General features: G+C 48.2%; 1 protein-coding gene across 2 annotated transcripts in view; it reads right to left on the reverse strand.

Moving 5' to 3' along the window:
• Positions 1 to 22,324, reverse strand: part of SCARB2 (scavenger receptor class B member 2) — a 37,107-nt gene that overhangs the window by 7,894 nt on the left and 6,889 nt on the right. For both annotated transcript variants that reach the window (XM_028743948.2, XM_028743947.2), the window contains exons 2-10: positions 15,866 to 16,023; positions 14,909 to 15,056; positions 12,581 to 12,769; positions 10,318 to 10,409; positions 8,192 to 8,311; positions 7,263 to 7,441; positions 5,250 to 5,368; positions 2,650 to 2,723; positions 1,426 to 1,477 (exon numbers count right to left, since the gene is read on the reverse strand). In XM_028743948.2, the coding sequence (XP_028599781.2) occupies positions 1,426 to 1,477; positions 2,650 to 2,723; positions 5,250 to 5,368; positions 7,263 to 7,441; positions 8,192 to 8,311; positions 10,318 to 10,409; positions 12,581 to 12,769; positions 14,909 to 15,056; positions 15,866 to 16,023 (1,131 nt within the window). The remainder of the gene's footprint in view (positions 1 to 1,425; positions 1,478 to 2,649; positions 2,724 to 5,249; positions 5,369 to 7,262; positions 7,442 to 8,191; positions 8,312 to 10,317; positions 10,410 to 12,580; positions 12,770 to 14,908; positions 15,057 to 15,865; positions 16,024 to 22,324) is intronic.

The raw sequence follows: 22,324 nt of genomic DNA on the forward strand, positions 1-22,324 counted from the left end.
TTATCCACACGACTCTAGTCAAATATGATTCAGATCAGCCTCTGTCGACACGCTGCCTGCCAGATGTTTTGGACTTGCTATGCTGCCTGAGTGGGGCTGATGGGAGATGTAGTCAAAAAAGTCGGGAGGGCAAGCAGACTGGGGAAGGCTGATTTAGATTGTGTCTCCAACTGGTGCTGTGGAATGAGCTCCCTGCTGAAATACGAATGGCCTCATCTGCATGGGCATTCTGCCGGCTCTTGGAGGCAACCTTCTCATACAGACATTCCCTCAATCTGAGTCTGCTGTTTTAATCACTGCATTAATGTGTTAATGGGATGGGCTGCACTGAAACTCAAAGTGCATCACTGCCCCATCCCTCCCAGAAGGAAATTCGGCTTGAAAGGCACATTCAATTGTAGCAAGTAAAATACCTTGTAATTTGTGCAGGCTTGCAGTTTTTTTTCCGTGGACATAAACATTTTATTGAGATTGCTTCATTTTTTAATTTTAATGACGCTGCGTTTCTAATCCTTCTGTATTTCACCCACGTTGTGCAATTGGTTTTTATGTTTTGTGATCCACTGAGACGCTATCCTGGCATTAAGCGGGATGCAAATTACATAATCATCAAGCTTCTCCTGCTTGTAAATTTGCCCCTGCAGCCTAAGCTAAATCTGTAAGCTAATACCCTGAACCTTTTCAGTGTCTTCTTTTCTCAGGACCACACCCAATATATTTTTGCTGTTGCAGGGGAGTTCGAATTTTGCAGCCGTGTTCTTCCCTTCCCTTCCCTGCTCTCTAATTGTATGCTGAGTAACATAACAATGACATCAGAGGAAGGTCTTCCTGGAAGTTCGGTAATCCACCCCCCCCCTCGTAAAGCTCCACACGTAGGCAATGCAAATTCCACACGAAGAGAACTGAATCTGCAACCTATGCACATCGTGCAAGTAGATTAAGTCATATTTATTCTGTTTTTGGCAATCAAGGCAAGGAAGACTAATGATCCATGCACTAAAGCATGGGTAGGCACACTAAGGCGCAGGGGCCGGATCCAGCCCCATCACCTTCTCAATCTGGCCTGCAGACGGTCCGGGAATCAGCGTGTTTTTACATGAGTAGAATGTGTGCTTTTATTTAAAATGCATCTCTGGGTTATTTGTGGGGCATAGGAATCCGTTCATTTTAACTCCCCCCCCCCCCCCAAAATACTGGACTGGCCTCCTGCTGAAAAAGTTTGCTAACCCCTTCACTAAAGCATTCTCTCCCTCTTCAAGTAAACGTTATTCTGTAGCTGCTCTAGCTTCTGAGATTTCAGAATCCACATTATTCTCCAACAATTCTCCTTGCAGTATATGCCCCCCCCCCCCCGATAAGTTCCACCTGTCACAACACGCTGGGTTAGCGGTAAAGAAGCAGAAGGTGTTTTGCAAAAACGCCTACCTCGTTTATGTAGAACACAGGGAGGAACATGGTTTTGATGTTGCCTGTTTGGCTAAAAGAAGGTGGAAAAGTAGTTTAAAGAACTGTTGCATACAATATAGATTCCCACTTCACTCTCGGGTACTATGAGATCAGAGACTGGCTTTCTTTGCTTCCCCCAACCCCAGTGGATAAAGGCTTTTGGAAACTCTGCTCTCCCAACGCGGTATCTGCCCCGTCCATTGTACTGAGTGCAAGAGGTGCGGCTAAAAATTGACAATACCATGGTAAAGCACAGGTGCCTAGTCAGAGGCTCGGCTGGCAGGGCAGCTCTCCCTATCCAGATGCCAAAATAGGCTGCTCACCTCTCTACACATGCAATTTCTCGCCTACTCATGCCACAGGCTGCTTGAAGTGGCTTAGCAAGGTCAGAGGGTGGAAATGAGAGGAGCACACAGATCTCGTCACCCCTCCCCTTGCACTTATCCCTGGCCAAACCAGCACCAGACCTTTGAAACACTATTATATCACTTTGTAAGAGCCATTTTGTAAGGGACGTGGGTGGCGCTGTGGGTTAAACCACAGAGCCTAGGACTTGCCGATCTGAAGGTCGGCGGTTCGAATCCCCGCAATGGTGTGAGCTCCTGTTGTTTGGACCCTGCTCCTGCCAACCTAGCAGTTCGAAAGCACACCAGTGCAAGTAGATAAATAGGTACTGCTCTGGTAGGAAGGTAAACGGCGTTTCCGTGCGGTGCTCTAGTTCGCCAGAAGCGGCTTAGTCATGCTGGCCACATGACCCGGAAGCTGTACACCGGCTCCCTCGGCCAATAAAGCGAGATGAGCGCTACAACCCCAAAGTCGGCCACGACTGGACCTAATGATCAGGGATCCCTTTACCTTTACCTTTAAGAGTCATTGCTTCCCTCCAACGAATCCTGGGGACTTCAGTTTGTTAAGGATGCTGACAGCTGTTAGGAGACTCCTCTCCCCTCTCACAGAGCTACAATTCCCAGAGCGGTTTAGTATTCAATCCCTGTTCCCAGGGAACATCAACATGCTAAAGCGATACAGTTTAAATAATTAAATATCCTAAAAATCTCATTCTTCTTTTCAAGTATCTACAGCACCTTTAAATTTAACGTCCTTTGTTCCCCTTCTCCTATCCTGCTTTATATACGACTCATTTTAATGGTTTTCTTATACTGATTTTTTTTAAAAATTTAAAAACCCCAACAGAGTACTTACATAAAATCGGGTAGCTTTTCAACGTAAGTATTGATCTGCAGTCGCCGGGCTGCTCTGACCAGCACTCCTGTCAACTGAGGAATAAAGGAATTGTGACTCAGTAAGATTTTAGAAATTAGTTATTGATGTGCATAAGTGTGCACAGTGTATTTATTTATTTGCATCTAAGCCTCTGCCGCGGGTGGGACGCGGGTGGCGCTGTGGGTAAAAGCCTCAGTGCCTAGGGCTTGCCGATCGAAAGGTCGGCGGTTCGAATCCCCGCAGTGGGGTGCGCTCCCATTGCTCGGTCCCAGCGCCTGCCAACCTAGCAGTTCGAAAGCACCCCCGGGTGCAAGTAGATAAATAGGGACCCCTTACTGGTGGGAAGGTAAACGCCGTTTCCGCGTGCGGCTCTGGCTCGCCAGAGCAGCGATGTCACGCTGGCCACGTGACCCGGAAGTGTCTCCGGACAGCGCTGGCCCCTGGCCTCTTAAGTGAGATGGGCGCACAACCCTAGAGTCTGGCAAGACTGGCCCGTACGGGCAGGGGTACCTTTACCTTTACCTTTAAGCCTCTGCCATAATCATAAACCATCCTAAGATGGTGCCCAAAGGAGACATCCCTTCGAAGCAGAGAACAGCGTTCAGCCGAAGAGTCATTGACCTATCTAGCTCAGATTTACCTGCACTGACTGGCAGAGGTTCGCCAGGGTTTTAAATCCTCAACCTGGAGATGTTGGGAGGTTAAATCTGGGACCTTTCGCATTCAAAGCATGCGCTCTGCCACTGAATTATGGTGCTTCCTCACCATGCCACGTGGGCTGCAATGCCTCCTGCCGCTTATGGAGGCTACCAATATGCATGTTCATTGCTTGCTGAATTTGTTAATCCTGAATACAGGCAACTCTCCATTTGCGTTCAAGGCACATGTAACCACAAACCCGGAAGTGGCGCAAAAAGGAGCAAAAACAGCCCTAGAAGTGCTGCGAAAATGGCACAAAAATAGTGCCTTGCAATCCCTTGAGTCCTTTGAGGCCCATGGAGCGTTGGGAGTTGGAGGAGGAGGAGGAGGAAGAGGAAGAGGAAGAGGAAGAGGAAGAAGAAGAAGAAGAAGAAGAAGAAGAAGAAGAAGAAGAAGAAGAAGAAGAAGAAGAAGAATTTATTATTTATACCCCGCCCATCTGGCTGGGTTTCCCCAGCCACTCTGGGCGGCTTCCAACAAAGTATTAAAATACAGTGGTCTGTTAAACATTAAAAGCTTCCTTAAACAGGGCTGCCTTCAGATGTCTTCTGAAAGTCTGGTAGATGTTCTTCTCTTTGACATCTGGTGGGAGGGTGTTCCACAGGGCAGATGCCACTACCGAGAAGGCCCTCTGCCTGGTTCCCTGTAACCTCACTTCTCGCAGTGAGGGAACCGCCAGAAGGCCCTCAGTGCTGGACCTCAGTGTCCGGGCTGAACGATGGGGGTGGAGACGCTCCGTCAGGTATACTGGACCGAGGCCATTTAGGGCTTTAAAGCTCAGCACCGGCACTTTGAATTGTGCTCGGAAACGTAATGGGAGCCAATGTAGGTCTTTCAAGACCGGTGTTATGTGGTTTCGGCGGCTGCTCCCCGTCACCAGTCTAGCTGGAGAGAACAACTGTGGTGCTTGAAGGCTTTTCCAATGGTGTTCCTAATAGACGTGCGGTGCCTCGGAACATACCCCCCCCCCCCCCCGCGTAAATGGGCAGTTGCCTGTACTACAGGTGAGCAACCTGCTGCTCCTAGCATCAGAGAAAACTGACTTCCAGCAAATAAAGCTTCTGGCCCATCCATCTCAGCGTTGTCTAGAGTCTAGACTGACTGGCAGAAACTCACCAAGCCTTCATAGAGGATTTTCTCCCAGTCTTATTTGGTGGCAACACCCACATTTGGCAAACGGCAGTTTCTCTGAACCATCATTTGTCTCCCCGCAGAGTCAGAAGTTGCGTTTCGAGCTCTGGTTTGGAGCCAAACCATTGGTCATTGGCAAACTATGGTTTGCCCAATTCAGATGCCAACGGCAAACTGTGGCTTCTGCAAACCAGGAAGTGGGAAAGAAAACTAGCACCCCTGAAAGGAGAAGGAAAGGGGGCCCCATGAGCTCACATTCCCAGCACAATTCAAAGTGCTGGGGCTGACCTTTAAAGCCCTAAACAGCCTCTGTCCAGTATATCTGAAGGAGCGTCTCCACCCCCATCGTTCTGCCCGGACACTGAGGTCCAGCGCCGAGGGCCTTCTGGCGGTTCCCTCACTGTGAGAAGCCAAGTTACAGGGAACCAGGCAGAGGGCCTTCTCGGTAGTGGCACCCGCCCTGTGGAACGCCCTCCCACCAGATGTCAAAGGGAAAAATAACTACCAAACTTTTAGAAGACATCTGAAGGCAGCCCTGTTTAGGGAAGCTTTTAATGTTTGATGCATTGCTGTATTTTAATATTTTGTTGGAAGCCACCCAGAGTGGCTGGGGAAGCCCAGCCAGATGGGCGGGGTATAAATAAATTATTATTATTATTATTATTATTATTATTATTATTATTATTATTATTACAGGTCCTTCCTGAAAGCCAAACCGTAACAACTATAAGGCAGAGCGGGGTACCTACAGGGTTTATGTCCACATATGTCTCGTGCTCCTCCTGATTCGGATGCATGCCATCAATGTCCTGGACATACTTATCATCGGATAGGTAAAAATGTGGGGGTGATAAAAATATTGGTGCACCTGTAAGAAGAACAGCTGTCAGAAACTGAACGGAAAAGGGCACGTGTCCCTTTAAAAATTCCCTCCAGACATACAGCCACAGTTCTGCCCGTGTGGTGTAGTGCCTTCAGCCACGAAGCTCACTGTGAGACCTTGGGCCAGCCATTACCTAACCTCCCTCGCAGTGCTGTTGGGAAGATAAAATGGAAAGGGGCAAGGCCATATACACCACCTTCAGGTTGCTGTAAGAAAGGCAGGATATAAATTGAGTCTTGTATCCAAAGTAGTGGGACGCGGGTGGCGCTGTGGGTAAAAGCCTCAGCGCCTAGGGCTTGCCGATTGAAAGGTCAGCGGTTCGAATCCCTGCGGCGGGGTGCGCTCCCGTCGTTCGGTCCCAGCACCTGCCAACCTAGCAGTTCGAAAGCACCCCCGGGTGCAAGTAGATAAATAGGGACCGCTTACAAGCGGGAAGGTAAACGGCGTTTCCGTGTGCGGCTCTGGCTCGCCAGAGCAGCGATGTCACGCTGGCCACGTGACCCGGAAGTGTCTCCGGACAGCGCTGGCCCCCGGCCTCTTGAGTGAGATGGGCGCACAACCCTAGAGTCTGTCAAGACTGGCCCGTACGGGCAGGGGTACCTTTACCTTTACCTTTTATCCAAAGTAGGGCTAAGTAAGTGTCCTGATTTTGCTCACCCTTTAAATCTCATGGACTTAACACTATTATAATTATAATCAATAGTATCACTGTTTTAACATAATGGAGATGAATTAAAAAGCCAGATAACTAATCAACCGAAGCTGCTGTAATAATAATAAGCGCTAGCATTTATAAGGTACATTTTAGGCATTCAAAGGTCTCTACCTTCGTTCGGTGAGCCTTGCGACAGAACTATAAAACAGGCTAGCGTCATTATCCCCCTCCTGCATAAGCTTCCCTGACAGACCACCAAATGAATTCGAGCCAGAGGTGAGAACTGAACCAGGGACATCCCAGCGCACAAAATTCTCACTGGTGCCAAAGCAGTATTTCATAGAATTGCGGAGTTGGAAGGGACCCAAAGGTCCTCTAGTCCAACCCCCTGCAATGCAAGAATCTTTTGCCAACAGGGGGCAGTGGTGTCAGGCTTCAGGAACTCGGCTTCCTCCCCCCCTCCCCTTTGGCAGTAAACAAGCAGAACAAAGAGAAAAGAGTCTCTTACCAGTTAGAAATTTTAACGATCACAAAGAATCCATTCCTAGGAATGAAGGTGCTCCCAATTAAGGGTTACCCCCACTTCCGCCCTAAACCCCCACGTCACTACTGTGTCTTGTAACCTGATCTTGCAACCACTGTGCTTTCTGTGCTGCCACCTTATCTGCTCTTCTTGACCTTGGGCTGAGCAGATGAACGCTTTCCAGAGAAATTGAGTCTTTTAATCCTCTCTCTCCCAGTGCTTCTTCTCCTAGCTGTTCCCCACCCAGTATTTCCCAGCTTCTGCCTTCTGAACTGTGCCCCTCTGCAAACCACTGTTCCAAATCTATACTGTCCTCCTGCTCCTGGAAAGATTCAAGATCTGGATCTGGAGCAGGGGGAGGCTCCCACCATTCCTCCTCAGCACGGTCCCTGGCAAAAAAATGCTGCACCTTGGGGGGCTCCTGTTCAGGATTCCTTCCAGCCAGTCATACCCTTTCCCAGGATACTCCACTGCATGTCTCCTGCTCTCCCAGTTTCCATTTCCTCCTCCCTCCAACTGTCAGTCAGCATTCCATACCCACCGAGGATGCACAGTCCTTGGCGGGCTATTTTGGGGGTTTCCAGGAGTCAGAGATTACACACACACACAAAAAACCCCAAACAAATCTGCAAAATGACACAGGGAGGTGTGCAGGGCTGGCAAAGTCTGTCCTGCCCTGACATCCCTTTTGGCTCACGTACCTTGATTGCAGGCGCTGATGTTCAGGAGCCCTGCCCCTAGGCAGTTCCCTGCCGGCACACAAAACCCGGCATTGTCTGGATTGACGGAGGCATTTGCAAAGAGCGTCTCAGGAGGCGAAAACCGGTAGGCTGAGATCCCTTCAACCGTCACGTACTTCTGAAACGTGAGGTACATGGACCTGGAAAGGACAAGAAGAGCCTGAAGCCTTCCGCCGCGGGCTTTGATCGGAAACAAAAGATGCACTGTGCGCTCTTCAGGACTGCTGTGGTGTGAATGGAGGGCCTGTGTCACTGGAAACCCCTGGGGCAAAAGCCACAGACCCATCGAGCTGGAAACTGCTGCCCTACTCAGTGAGCCAACAAGGCTACAGGTTAGAGCATCGCTTGGCTGGCAATGGATTAATGGGCTCCAGTCAGACTTCACCCACCTAGGCTGGCCATGGCATCCCCTCATTAGAAAGAACGATGAAAGCTTCCAGTGCAGGGCTGAGTCGTTGCCTGGGAAGCAACACGCCTTGGCTCTGACTTTGGACTAAAGATCTGACTTCCCAGTTTGTATTCCTGGCTTCCAATTCCTCTGGTTTGTGGCATCTGGTTCCCAGCTCCTGTTTGCTGCTTCCAGCTCAGCTTCTCCACCCCATTTTCTCTCTTCCGTCTTCCAAAAACAAACACACACACATGGACCAAACACACACACGTGGTATGTTGGGGGCACAGCAGGGTAAGGAGCGATTTACACGTATTCCGAACAAAGTATAATCCAACGCTAGCAATGTTCACCAGCACGTTATGGGCTTAGGATGCCCCATATATTCCACTGAAATGCACTAGTTAACTTTCCTTGTGGCCTGCTTGAATCTGCTCCTTCCTAAGTGTTGTTGTGACAGTAGGAAAAGCACTACGATACGAACACCTTCCACCATTCTTACCTACAGAAGTCTGACGAGAAAATGTAGATGGTTTCACCAGTGTCTATCAGTGGGTGAAATGTATCACCGTCGGTTCCATTTATCATGTTACAAGTTGGCGACGTCCACCAGTCTAGTGAGCTGCAGAGGGAAGACATACGGAGGAGGAAGAGCTTATGAGCAGGTAGAAAAATCAGTGTTTTTCAGCAGCCTCAAATAAAACAGTCTAGGGCTATTATTCCCAAGTCACTTCCCCATGCCCCAGATGGAACCTCATCTCTGTTTCTTCTTATCCTCTTCCATATGCAGAAGAATTTCTTTGTCCTCAACTTTAAAGATCTCTACTGCCTTGCCCCCTTCATTTATTTTTACTTATAGGTAAAGGTAAAGGTACCCCTGCCCATACGGGCCAGTCTTGACAGACTCTAGGGTTGTGCGCCCATCTCACTCTATAGGCCGGGGGCCAGCGCTGTCCGCAGACACTTCCGGGTCACGTGGCCAGCGTGACAAGCTGCATCTGGCGAGCCAGCACAGCACACGGAAACGCCGTTTACCTTCCCGCTAGTAAGTGGTCCCTATTTATCTACTTGCACCCAGGGGTGCTTTCGAACTGCTAGGTTGGCAGGCGCTGGGACCGAGCAGCGGGAGCACACCCCGCCGCGGGGATTCGAACTGCCGACCTTTCAATCGGCAAGTCCTAGGCGCTGAGGCTTTTACCCACAGCGCCACCCGCGTCCCCATTTTTTTACTTATAGCCCAATATATTTATCTACTGCTTCCTGCCTCTCAGACTGGCTCCCACAATCTTACCACCTTAGTAAGACATCCTGTTCTTTTCAATGAGATGGCCCATTCTCCCTTACTGTGTAGAATTAATTCGTAGAGAACCGACAAAAAGCCACCTCTATTTTTTTTTTAAAAACTAACAAAAAGAACTACCTCTTTTTATTTTAAAACAACAACAACACGACCCCTTCCACCAAGCCTTTGAAAAGTCCAGCAATCTCCAACCTGGTGCCCTTGTGCTCTCCAGACTCCAACTCCCAGCATCCCCAGACAGCACGGCCCATGGTGCGGGATGATGGGAGTCGGAGTCCAAGAACAACTGGAGAGCATTGGGCTTGGGGACAGCTGCTTTAATCCTTATGCCCAACTAAAACGAAGCTTCAGCACCTGTCACTCCATGTATGCAGATTCCTCCCATGTTAGCTCCATTTCCATTTCCCCTGTCTAAATTTAGAGCTGCCAGTTCTTGGGGGGCGAAGGCCAGCCTTTTGTTTAGTGTGGGGATTGCCAAGGCAGAGCACATGGGCGCCACAATGCTCATAAAGGGTTTCTTTAGCTGCCCTTGGGCTTTTATTTAAATAAAAAGTAAGACTCTATCTGTTATGTACCGAAGTTCTCACCCTGGGCCAGCAGGGGGATACTGTAGATGGTTATGCAAATGAAGGATCAAAAGTGACATTCAGTGATTGGATAGTTTTAGAAAGTTGTTACAGTAACGTGGTACTGGAGCTCTATATAAGCAGGCTGACTGAGCCTTTCAGTTCAGTTCTGCCCTGGCCTGTGAATAAACAAGAGCTGTTTGAAGAATCGCTGTGTCGTCTGATATGTTCACCCACAACTTAACACTATCCCTCCTAGAAATAAAGTTATGGACCCAAACATGCAGGTACCCTTCTAAGTGATTTCCGTGAACTAAGCCAGTGTTTTAAGCCAATGGGTGAAGTCAGAGCTGCGACTGATTTGTTTGGACACCTGGCAACAGAAAATCTTGGGGTCCTAATTTGCTGGGGTCCCCCTCTCCTTTAATGCGCTTTCCCCTGCTTCTGTTTTATTTCTGAGGCAGAAATGCAACAAGCTCAAAGGTCTTCTGGTATGGAATTACAATTCTGGGGAAAGCTTCCCCAAGACTGTGCTCCCTTTAGTGTGTCATGCCATGGCGGCCATTTTGTGATGGGCACCCGCAGCACTCTCTCAAAATGTGCTCCCTGGCTTAGCACACTGACTTAGCACCTCTATCAAATCATCACCATCATCGCCCAAGAGCTCTTGCTCTGCACGTCTTTGCCTTTCAAAATTTGAAACGCGAATTATTAACCACGGAGTCCAGCGCTCAAATTAAAAGGAAAAGAAAGAAAGCTTACTCTTTCCCTCTCCATTTGACGATCTTCGTGAAGTCAAGGTAGTTCTTCTCCCCGCTTAGGACAATGTACTCGCCGTCGTCGGACCCGTTCATCTAGAGATAAAACACGAGTGAGATAGAGAGAAAGAGCTTTCGCTTTCATGGCCGCTTTTGTGATTGGTGGGATGAGGGGACAGGAAAGAAACAACTGATCGTTCACCCTCTTACAGGACTTGGGAACCTTTTCAGCCCAGATTAATATGCCAATCTGAGTATCAGTGAACTAGGTAAAGGTAAAAGTAAAGGTAAAGGGACCCCTGACCACTAGGTCCAGTCGTGGCCAACTCTGGGGTTGCGGCGCTCATCTCGCTTTATTGGCTGAGGGAGCCAGCATACAGCTTCCGGGTCATATGGCCAGCATGACTAAGCCGCTTCCGGCGAACCAGAGCAGTGCACGGAAACGCCATTTACCTTCCCGCAGGAGCAGTACCTATTTATCTACTTGCACTTTGACGTGCTTTCGAACTGCTAGGTTGGCAGGAGCAGGGACCGAGCAACGGGAGCTCACCCTGTCGCGGGGATTTGAACAGCCGACCTTCTGATCGGCAAGTCCTAGGCTCTGTGGTTTAACCCGCAGCGCCACCCGCGTCCCTATCAGTGAGCTAGGAAGTGCTAAATAGGTTGGTTTGCTTGCAGACGCTGAGTGAAGTTCTCCAACATCCCTGGTTCCAAAGCCTTATGATGGGAGAGGACTGGGGCACTTCTGGCCTGTAGACTGAATTGGGCCTGCCCAGCCTCTCAATCTGGCCTGCCAGAACATTTCAGCTAAGGCACTCTCAGCGGCCCTGCACCTGCCTCAGCCATAAGGTTGCTGGATCAGCGTTTCTCGCAGAAGAGTCCCTTTCAAAGCACTGTAACAACAGTTTGAAAGGGGCTTCTGAAGATGCCTGGAGGCAATAAAAGTTCATCTGACATCAGATGGATGAGGGAAGGAGGGGACAGGGAGGAGCCAGCTGCATCCAGTCCAGCCCCACGGTGTCCACACAGAACAGCAAACCCTTCTCCCCGATTTTCTCAGCCACCCTATTCAAGATGGCGCAGACCATACGCAGCACTCTGAACACAGGTGCATGGCAGATTGTATACTGGGATTGCAAGCTTTGCTGCTGGTCTGAAGCAAAATCCAAGGTTGAGTGGGTAGGCCTTGTTCCGTTTGACTGGCAGGATGCGGGAGAAAATGTTTGCAATGGCTCCAAATAACAAAGAAAACAGGCAAGACCTTGCCTTGTAAGGAACAAAGTAATCTTACCTATAATATGCTGACCCAAGTTATCATAGAATTGTAAATTTGGAAGGGACTCTCAGAGTCATCTATTCCAACCCCTGCAATGCAGGAATCTTTTGCCCAATGTGGGGCTCAAATCCACAACCCAGAGATTAAGAGTCACATGCTCTACTGACTGAGCTATCCCAGACGTGCCTATTCCAAACTCCATTCAGGAGGAATGTCACTTGCACCACCTTCCTCGAAGCTCAGGGTTTGGAACACGTGTAAATCGCTCCTTGCCCTGCTGTGCCCCCAACATATCCCTGGATCACCCCTTGGTGGGGGGCTTATACCAGCTGACAGGGTGCTGGCTAAATTATGCTGGTGTATCTCTTGCCAGCTCTCCTAGGAAACCTCAGAATCCACCCAATCAAAAACTCTCACCCTAGCAGATCTTGAATTTGGATTATATAATAATTATTTGCACCCCACCCATCTGGCTGGGTTACACATTAAAAACTTCCCTGAACAGGGCTGCCTTCAGATGTCTGCTAAATGTCAGGTAGTTGTTTATTTCCTTGACATCTGATGGGAGGGCGTTCCACAGGGCGGGTGCCACTACCGAGAAGGCCCTCTGTCTGGTTCCCTGTAACCTCGGTTCTCGCAATGAGGGAGCCGCCAGAAGGCCCTCAGCGATGGGGGTGAAGACGCTCCTTCAGGTATACTGGGCCGAGGCCATTTCGGGCTTTCAAGGTCAACACCAACACTTTGAACTGTGCTCGGAAATGTATTGGGAGCCAATGTAGGTCTTTCAAGACCAGTGTTATGTGGTCTCAGCGGCTGCTCCCAGTCACCAGTCTAGCTGCCGCATTCTGGATTAGTTGTAGTTTCCGAGTTACCTTCAAAGGTAGCCCCACGTAGAGTGCATTGCAGTAGTCCAAGCGGGCGATAACTAGAGCATGCACCACTCTGGCGAGACAGTCTGTGAACAGGTAGGATTGTGCGGTCAGAACCTTACCTTTTTAAAAAAGCCGAAGTCTGGGTCAATACTGGGGCGGAATTTGTGTAGGGCGCTGAGCAGCTTGTCTGTGTAGCCCCACAGCAGTTCATGGACAGTGCGTGTTGTGAACAAGTTTTCGTCAAATAATATGAGCAAGATCTCTGCAGGGAAACGCATGGGCGTTGCTGTAGCCATGTTCATTGCAACCTGATGGAGGAGGAGGAAAGCTTGTGAACATGTGGAGCTCACAGGGACCAGCCAGGCTTCTGCAGGAAACCCACAAGGAGGACTGAAGCACAAGAGCACTCTCCGTAGTTCTGACTCCCAGGAACTGATTGGAAATGGAATCTAGAGGGGGTGTAGGGCCGGTTCACCCATGAGGTGGGGTGAGGCAGCTGCCTCAGGCAGCCCAAGTTTGGGTGCCCCCACAGGCTCCCTGCCCACCCCCATCCCACCATCTGTGAATAAGCAGTGCTGGCAGCGGCGCCACCTTCTGGCAAAATCTTGGGTCCTCTGACTTTTGGCACTGTTTTACTGGAGTCAATGTACCGCAGTAGCAGACTACCTGAGAGGACGAATGGAGTTTGGGCAAACCGAAATAGATGAAACTGAACTGAAAATTGGGAACTGGTTTTAATAATTGGTTCTGCTATTTTTTTAAAAAAGTAGTCTGTATATATTTTAAGAACTTCCCTCTGCAAGCTGCATTGCATGTATTTTATAATGAAGTCCTCCGCTGTCCCGGGGCGATTTTAAAATGCCGCCCGCCAGCATTTTAAGATCGCCCCGGACAGCGGAGAAGTCCTCCGCTGTCCCGGGGTTTTTTAAAATGCTGGGGGTGGGAAGAAAAGCCCTTGTCCCGCTCCCCAGCCTTCAGAAGAGGTCAGGGGACAGACTGCCCCCGGACCTGGTCTGAAGGCGGTTTCCATAGGAACGCATTAATTGATTTTCAATGCATTCCTATGGGAAACCGTGCTTCGCAAGACGAAAAACTTGCAAGAAGAAAAAACTTGCGGAACGAATTAATTTCGTCTTGCGAGGCACCACTGTATTCTAAATAAGCACTCTATAAACAGCAAATAGTTGACAACCCCCTTGCTGCTGTCACAGAACGATCTGATTTTTGACAAGCAGGCCCAGCCTGTTTCAGGTGAGTCTTCCTCCCTGATAGGAAGCAATTTGCATCAACCATCCAAATTTAGAAAAAAAGAAAGGAAGATCAGGCAAGCTTCCATCAATTACTCCATGGGCTACCAAGTGTAGAGTCCCTGCTGCAACGAAGAAAAGGAACTCACAGATAATAATAATAATAATAATAATAATAATAATAATAATAATACCCTGCTCTCCCCGGCCAGAGCCAGGCTCAGGGTGGCTAACACCAGTAAACTCCAGTAAAGTTACAGTAAAAACATAATGGGGGGGGGGGACCAATTTAAAATACAGGTTAAAATGCAATTTAAAATTCAGCCTCATTTTAAAAGTAGCCCATAGATCAAAACCATAAGGGGAGGGAAACATAAGGGTCTGACTGAGTCCAAACCAAAGGCCAGGCGGAACAGTCTTGCAGGCCTCCGGAAAGATGTCAAGTCCCGCAGGGCCCTAGTCTCTTGTGACAGAGCGTTCCACTGAGTCGGGGCCAGTACTGAAAAGGCCCTGGCCCTAGTTGAGATCAATCTAACCACCTTGCGACTTGGGACCTCCAAGGTGTTGTCATTTGTGGACCTTAAGGTCCTCCGCGGGGTATACCAGGAGAGGCGGTTCCGTAGATGAAGCCTGCATGGCTAATCACTCTAGAAAAAGGATCCGTTCTTGGAATATATATTTTTTGAATTTTACATATAATAGCCATGAGATTTGTGTGAGCTAGGCTGGACAAGTTTAAGCTATTTGTCTGAGTAATTTTGCTGTGAATTTTGCTGGGGTTAGGGAGTATGAACGCCATTTGCTTTTCATTGCATTTGTTCTGTTTTGTGATGCTTCTTGATGTTGGTAATACGCCAGATTGCAATTTTTAAAAGGGAAGAGACTACTCACCCCTCACCATCAAAGTGTAGGGTGCACAGAGTGTTTAAAACTACAGGAACCATCAGCAAGGAGTGACAGGCACCTTCTGTGCAGCAGCTGTGGCTAAACTTTGCCGGTTTGCACTGCAACTCCCATTGGCCACCGCAAGCACGAACAATGGTGAGGGATGATGGGAGATGCAGTTCAGCAACACCTGGCATGACAAAAAGTTCCCCTGCCCGTGCTTTACAGGCATAAGGTTCAATCACGGGCGTCTCCAATTAAAACAGCACAAAAGTGACAATAAAATCCTTGCAAGCTGCCCAAAAGAAACCTCACCAGCGCAGGCATGTTTATAGTCCTGATCAGATGAGCTTCCGGGTCCCCCACGGACATCTCCGGCTCGAAGAAGTAAGTCTTTGGATTCAGAGAAGACACTTTTGTGCCGTTGTCTAAAAAGTGAACATTTACGTGGAGCCGGTGTTCCCTGCAGAGAAAGACAGAGGAGAGAAAGAGAGAGAGGAAAGTAGCTTTAAAAAAATATCTCAGTTCATCCTAGTGCAGTACATCGACTCTAGTAAAACAGTGCCAAAGGCCAGAGGGTATAAGATCTCACCAGAAGTTAAATGCCTTCATGGCAGAAGTTGGTGTCGCAGCCAGCACAGCTTCTCCACCCTGGTCATTAGCTCAGAACCCCTAATCCATGCCCCCCGTGTTGCACTATGCCGCACTCCCATGGCAGCCATTTTCTGACTGGCACCCACAGCGCTTTTTGAATTTTTTTTATTGTGCCCACTGGTGCAAAAAGGTTGACGGCACTGCTTTAAGCTCTCTGAGAATGCACCAGGTGGCACCTTGGTTGTCGAACGGCTTGGCTCCCAAACAAATTGGTTGCCGAACGCCACAAACCCAGAAATAAGTGTTCCGGTTTGCGAAGGTTTTTTGGAAACCAAACGTCCGATGTGACTTCCGATTGCCAATCGGAAGCTGCGCCTTGGTTTTCAAACAGTTCCGGGAGTCGAACGGATTAAGTTCAACAACTAAGGTACCACTGTATTACTTATACAATATTATTTCTATATCCATGAGGGCTAGAAACTTATACAGATCCCAACTCCACAGTTAATCCTTCACCTACCAGCTCCTTTCTTACTTCTCTCGAGTGGTCAAGTTGTTGTGACATTTTGACACCCTGGTGATTCCTGCTTTCACCATCATCCCTTGAATCTTGTTTTGGGACCCAAAGCACAATCTCTTTATAAACTGTCTTGGAGTAATGAATGAAGCAAAAAATACCTGTAAGTGTATGGTCCAACTTGTCTCACAATGGGAGGTTCACCTTGAACCACTTCCAAAGGATTGGTCAAGTTAAAAAAATAGAACTGCATATAAACTGGCGGCGGCGGCTCCTCCCACATTTCAAAAAATTCTGTACCATTTTTTAATACGGTTTGCTACAAGGAAGAAGAAGAAAGGGAGAACATTATTGATATACTTCCAGAATGTGCACCGAATAAGGGAATTGATCTACATGTGCAACAGAACCACGTGATATACTGTAGCTTTCTGTGGACTGTGCCTTGCCTGGTGGTGGTCAGAAAACACTTCAAAAAGATCCAGCAGAAATTTAGAATCTTTCCCCCCTGACATTCTGATTTTCTACATGCAGGGATTTTTCCTCCTCTGCTCCCAAGAGCTCTCCAAAATGCAATCTCCGACATGCAGCCGGAATGGTAGAGTCCAAGAACAAACCCTGCACCATTTGACTCTATGTTCTGCGTCGATGAAATTCAATATTCCAGAAAGGTAGCTGTTTTAATCTGCTGCAATGGAAAAAGGAAGAGTCTTGGGGTGCTGTAAAGACTAATCAATTTATTATAGCACAAAGTGGTCAAGTTCACTGCACCAGACGCATGAAATGTTACAGGTACACACACACACGTATAGAGAAAACCCATCACAAATGGTGGGGTCAAATGACCACGAGGCGCATAAACTCCAGTCTGTAAAAAATTGATTAAAGTTTGAAATATATGAACAATAACCACATTGATCACACACAGGAGTAACTGTGATAACAAAAGTCATTGGTTGTGGCATTACAGTGGTACCTCGGGTTAAGTACTTAATTCGTTCTGGAGGTCCGTTCTTAACCTGAAACTGTTCTTAACCTGAAGCACCACTTTAGCTAATGGGGCCTCCCGCTGCCGCCGCACCGCCGGAGCACGATTTCTGTTCTCATCCTGAAGCAAAGTTCTTAACCCGAGGTAATATTTCTGGGTTAGCAGAGTCTGTAACCTGAAGCGTATGTAACCTGAAGCATATGTAACCCGAGGTACCACTGTATAGTACATTCCTAAACGCATCAGAATTGTAGGAGTTGGAAGGGACCTCAAGGGTCATCTATCTCAACACATGGTCCCCCTTCCAAGTTGAAACCATACAGGACCCTGCTTAGCTTTGCAAATGTGCAAGAGTAACTCACAGGTCAACTGAACTAGGGCTGCAGCCTTAACTGTGAAGAGTAGTTGGGTGGGAGTTGAGGCTAAAATCCTTTCAATCCTTTCTATTCCCTTCCCTGCTTTCTATCACGTGTTCTCATGTGTCCATTTGAAGACTACAGTGGTGCCTCGCAAGACGAAATTAATTCGTTCTGTGAGGTTTTTTCGTCCTGCAAATTTTTCGTCTTGCGAAGCACGGTCAAGTCGCAACTGCACCTCTTCAAGCGGTTTTAAGAAAAAGGAAACAAACTTGCAAGACATTTTTGTCTTGCGAAGCAAGCCCATAGGGAAATTTGTCTTGCGAAGCAACTCAAAAAACGAAAAACTCTTTCGTCTTGCGAGTTTTTCGTCTTCCGAGGCATTCGTCTTGCGAGGTACCACTGTATCGACTGCCTCTTTCTGGAAGAAAATCAATATAAATTCAATTCTTAAAGAACTGTGCAAAGAGTTAGCCAGCAGTAATGAAAATATTGATTTTACGCATGCTTGGTGGCTCTCTTCTTGTGTTAAATCCCCAAGTTGTTTCAAGGAACTCTGGGTAGTTTTTTATAAGAGCGGCGGCAGCAACACCAAGCTTTTGAAGCAGACGAGGTAATGACTTTTCCAAGGCCACTTAATCAGCCTTGTGGTGAACAAATATTAGAACCCAGCCACTATCCCTGTAAAGACCCTCAAAATGTAACTTATCCCATTTGTAAGTTGTTTTTTCCACAAGGAATTCAGGGTAGCAATACAAGACGCTCTCACATTTTTTTTCCTGTGAGGTAGATTAGACTGACACAAAGACTGGACCAAGATTGAAAAAATCACATTGGTAAGATTTAAGATCAACAGTTGAAACCTATGCATGTCCACTGTGAGTTCAGTGGGTTTTACTCCCAGGTAAGAAGGTACAGAATTGAGGGCAAAATTCTTGAATTGAATCTCTTCCCTTTGTCTCTCCCCTACTGCATTTTAGACTGTACCATCCTCAGGGCAGGGACCTGTCTTGTTGGGCACCTTTACACACTTAGCAATTACTCAGAGGTAATTGCTAAGTTTAGTGAGAATAAGTCCCATGTAATTGGGTTTTAGGGACGCGGGTGGTGCTGTGGGTTAAACCACAGAGCCTAGGACTTGCCGATCAGAAGGTCGGCGATTCGAATCCACGCGACGGGGCGAGCTCCCGTTGCTCGGTACCTGCTCCTGCCAACCTAGCAGTTCGAAAGCACGTCAAAGTGCAAGTAGATAAATAGGCACCGCTCCAGCGGGAAGGTAAACAGCATTTCCGTGTGCTGCTCTGGTTCGACAGAAGCAGCTTAGTCATGCTGGCCACATGACCCAGAAGCTGTACGCCGGCTCCCTCGGCCAGTAAAGCGAGATGAATGCCGCAACCCCAGAGTCGGTCACGACTGAACCTAATGGTCAGGGGGCCCTTTACCTTTAATTGGGTTTTATTTTTCCTCCCAAGCCCCATAATATTTTTATAATAAATAATTGGGCATGATGTATTAGTACGTTAAGCACTTAAAAAACCCACAGGTTTCTGTGAGAGAGGCTGGTATGCACATATCTCCACTGAAACCATTTAGACTTGAAAACAGCGGTGACTAACTTATAGGCCTCCAGAGGCTGCTGAACGTGTTGGCATCCATCTGTCTCGAGAGACAATGGAGTGCGCTTCTGGGGGTGAAGTCAAACCGCTGCATTAGCAGCACCAAAGTGACTTCTCCAGGGCACAAGCCTGGGCAGTATGTGTGGAAGTCCTGGGCTGCACAGAAGACAAGACCCCCCTCTTGGCCTCGCTGATGTCCAGTATACCTGAAGGAGCGTCTCCACCTCCATCGTTCTGCCTGGACACTGAGGTCCAGCACCGAGGGCCTTCTGGCGGTTCCTTCTCTGAGAGAAGCCAAGTTACAGGGAACCAGAAAGAGGGCCTTCTTGGTAGTGGCACCCGCCCTGTGGAACACCCTCCCACCAGATGTTAAAGATGGGCTGGGGCCCAAGGGACAGCAGAATCAAAGAGAGAAGCGGGTTGGGAAGATGAAAAGGGAGCTTAGCGGTTGCATAAGGTGAAAGGAGGCGTTGTTGGGGTTGGGTGAGGATCGCAAGTGGAGCAAACTGTGGGGTGGACCTCCACCAGACTTTCCAAAACATTCCATTTACTGAGCTAATTCAAAACAAGTGCAGAAACACCTAGGCTCTGCTTATCTGTGCTTCTTCAAAGATATAACCATATAACTGTGGTGTTGGAAGGGAACCTGAGGATCGCCTATTCCAGGCATGGCCAAACTTGGCCCTCCAGATGTTTTGAGACTACAATTCCCATGATCCCTGACCACTGGTCCTGTTAGCTAGGGATGATGGGAGTTGTAGTCCCAAAACATCTGGAGGGCCAAGTTTGGCCATGCCTGGTCTAGTCCAACCCCCTGAAATGGAGGAATATAATATGCTGGGGACCCCCCAGAATGTCAGTTATTTTGACTACTATCAAATCTGGCCTTTGGCAAAACCTCTTCTTGATCTACACTGTTTGGAGGTGAATTACTCAGAAGTGATTCCATTTGGAAGGATGCCTTTCCCAGCGGAACTTCCTGAACTTCCCATTGCATGCCATATCAGTAGTATGGGAAGCAATCCGGTGGGCAGGTGGTGCTGGCAACCTTCATTGGTGCCTTCTTATTAGTGTCCCATGAACTACTCATAGCCCAGTGATTCGAACATCTGCTCTGCATGCAGAAGGCAAAGGTAAAGGGACCCCTGACCATTAGGTCCAGTCGCAGATGACTCTGGGGTTGCGGTGTTCATCTTTATTGGCCGAGGGAGCCAGCGTACAGCTTCTGTACATGTGGCCAACATGACTAAGCTGCTTCTGGCGAACCAGAGCAGGGCACGGAAACACCATTTACCTTCCTGCCGGAGTGGTACCTATTTATCTACTTGCACTTTGACATGCTTTCGAACTGCTAGGTTGGCAGGAGCGGGGACCAAGCAACGGGAGCTCACCCTGTTGTGGGGATCTGAACCACCGACCTTCTGATCGGCAGGCCCTAGGCTCTGTGGTTTAGACCACAGCACCACCCGTGTCCCTTGGTTCAATCCCCAGAATCTCCAAGTAGGACATGGAATGTCTCCCAAAAGCACTACCAATCCATATAGATGAGGGCTGGGGACATTTTCCACCTGGCAGAGCATCTCTCTCTCTCTCTCTCTCTCTCTCTCTCTCTCTCTCTCTCTCTCACCAGCAACCCATTGGCCAACTATGACAGGCAAGAGGGACCACCTCTCTGCCCAAGTTGGCCTGGGGGGGTGGGCTGAGATAGTGACCAAGCAGAACTGAACTCATCAGGTGATAGGTAGAGAGTTCAATCCTGCTTCCTGCAGGGATCAGGTGTGTGCCCAGCCAATCCAGACACATCTCAACCTGCCACCGTACCTGACATCGCATATAACGCCAGGGCAGGTGGGTGAAGTTTGGGGGAAACGGCCTGGTAGGGCAGATTTCATAGAATCAGAGAACTGTAGTGTCGGGAAAGACCATAAGGACCCTCTAGTTCCACCTCCCAAATTGCAGCAACCGTTGGCCCAATGTGAGGGTTGAACCCACAATCCTGATATTATGAGTCTCATGCTCTATACTGACTGAGCTGTGAAAGGTCCATGGGTGAGAGATTTTCCCATCCCTGGTGTACACAATGCTGATCAAGATAGACCAACAGTATGACACCACAGAAGGCAGCTTCCATTATTCTCTATGTTGAAGGGTGTGTCTCAATGCCACTGCAACGAAGATGAAACTCTATTAGGCTTAGTAGCTCATTGCAATTTTCAAATTTAGGTTTCAAGCGCACATCTTGAGATGTGCCGATTGCCAAAATCTATGCCACAGAATCTGGGCTCGGCTGCATTTAGTGGCTTTAATTAGAGTTTCATGGTACAATAAAATATTCTGCAGTGCCTTGTTCTGCAAGTGCTATTAAGAAACATGACCTGCAGTTCGAAACAGCTTTTTAAAAAGCCTCTCACTCCAGAAGAGGGTGGTGGCCCCTGAATTGTGGAATTCCCTCCTTGCAAAGCAGGGAATCTGGCATTCGCTGTCTAGCTTTCGTCATATACTGAAGAACCACCTTTTTATCTTGGACGTTAACAAGTGAGATAGCCAGGTAGGCAGGCATGAGATGGTCCTCAGCAAACAGTCACATTTAAGCTAATCAGTCAAACTTCCTGCTTGGAATTCAAAGGAATTCCCAAGAAAAATGATAACTTAAACATCAGTCTCTCCCCCTCCCTTCACCTTTCCTGTAACCTCTCCCACATTCAAGAAAGCCGTTTGCCATAAAGCCTGCTGCTCTCTCTTCCCAAGAGCAACTCCCTTCACAGAAATGCAGCAAGATACTATCTGAAAGCTTTTAAACTACTGCGCCAACTACAAGTCATCTCCGGGACGCGGGTGGTGCTGTGGGTTAAACCACAGAGCCTAGGACTTGCCGATCAGAAGGTCGACGGTTTGAATCCCCCTGACAGGGTGAGCTCCCGTTGCTCGGTCCCTGCTCCTGCCAACCTAGCAGTTCGAAAGCACGTCAAAGTGCAAGTAGATAAATAGGTACTGCTCCAGCAGGAAGGTAAACGGCGTTTCCGTGTGCTGCTATGGTTTGCCAGAAGCGGCTTAGTCATGCTGGCCACATGACCCGGAAGCTGTACGCCGGCTCCCTCAGCCAATAAAGCGAGATGAGCGCCGCAACCCCAGAGTCGGTCACGACTGGACCTAATGGTCAGGGGTCCCTTTACCTTACAAGTCATCTCCAGTTTTGCAAATATAAAAGACTGCCTTGTTTCTTCTTTACTTCTGTTTTCTGCCTCACAAGAAACCTCTGCATTTTGCTAAGAGATGGGCATGAGTAAAGGCTGGATTTTATATTCTTTTTAAAAAATACTAGAGAGTCTGCCACAATTGTTTCTTTCTCTCAACGGCCTTGGTACAATCCTGCTATCACCCAATACAGGCTAATCTACTTAAGTCTTCAAACCTCTTCAGGTCTCCACCATGTGACTTTTCATCAGGCTTAAAGTTAAGGGAAATCTGCTAAACAATCAGCCTGATGGCAGGTTTTGAAGAACCTGAAAGTTTGCTTGATATTTTGTGAAATGCTAGTTGTTCCTAATAAAGCTACTGTCCTGTTGCAGATTTTGTTTCTCCGATGGACCAAGATGCCTTTTTCTGTTTGCATTCCAGAAGGCTCAGAGAGGCTGCTTCGGAAAAAACAAAGGCCTCTTT

This window comes from Podarcis muralis, chromosome 9 (genome assembly GCF_964188315.1).
Source record: "Podarcis muralis chromosome 9, rPodMur119.hap1.1, whole genome shotgun sequence".
Taxonomy (NCBI): domain Eukaryota; kingdom Metazoa; phylum Chordata; class Lepidosauria; order Squamata; family Lacertidae; genus Podarcis; species Podarcis muralis.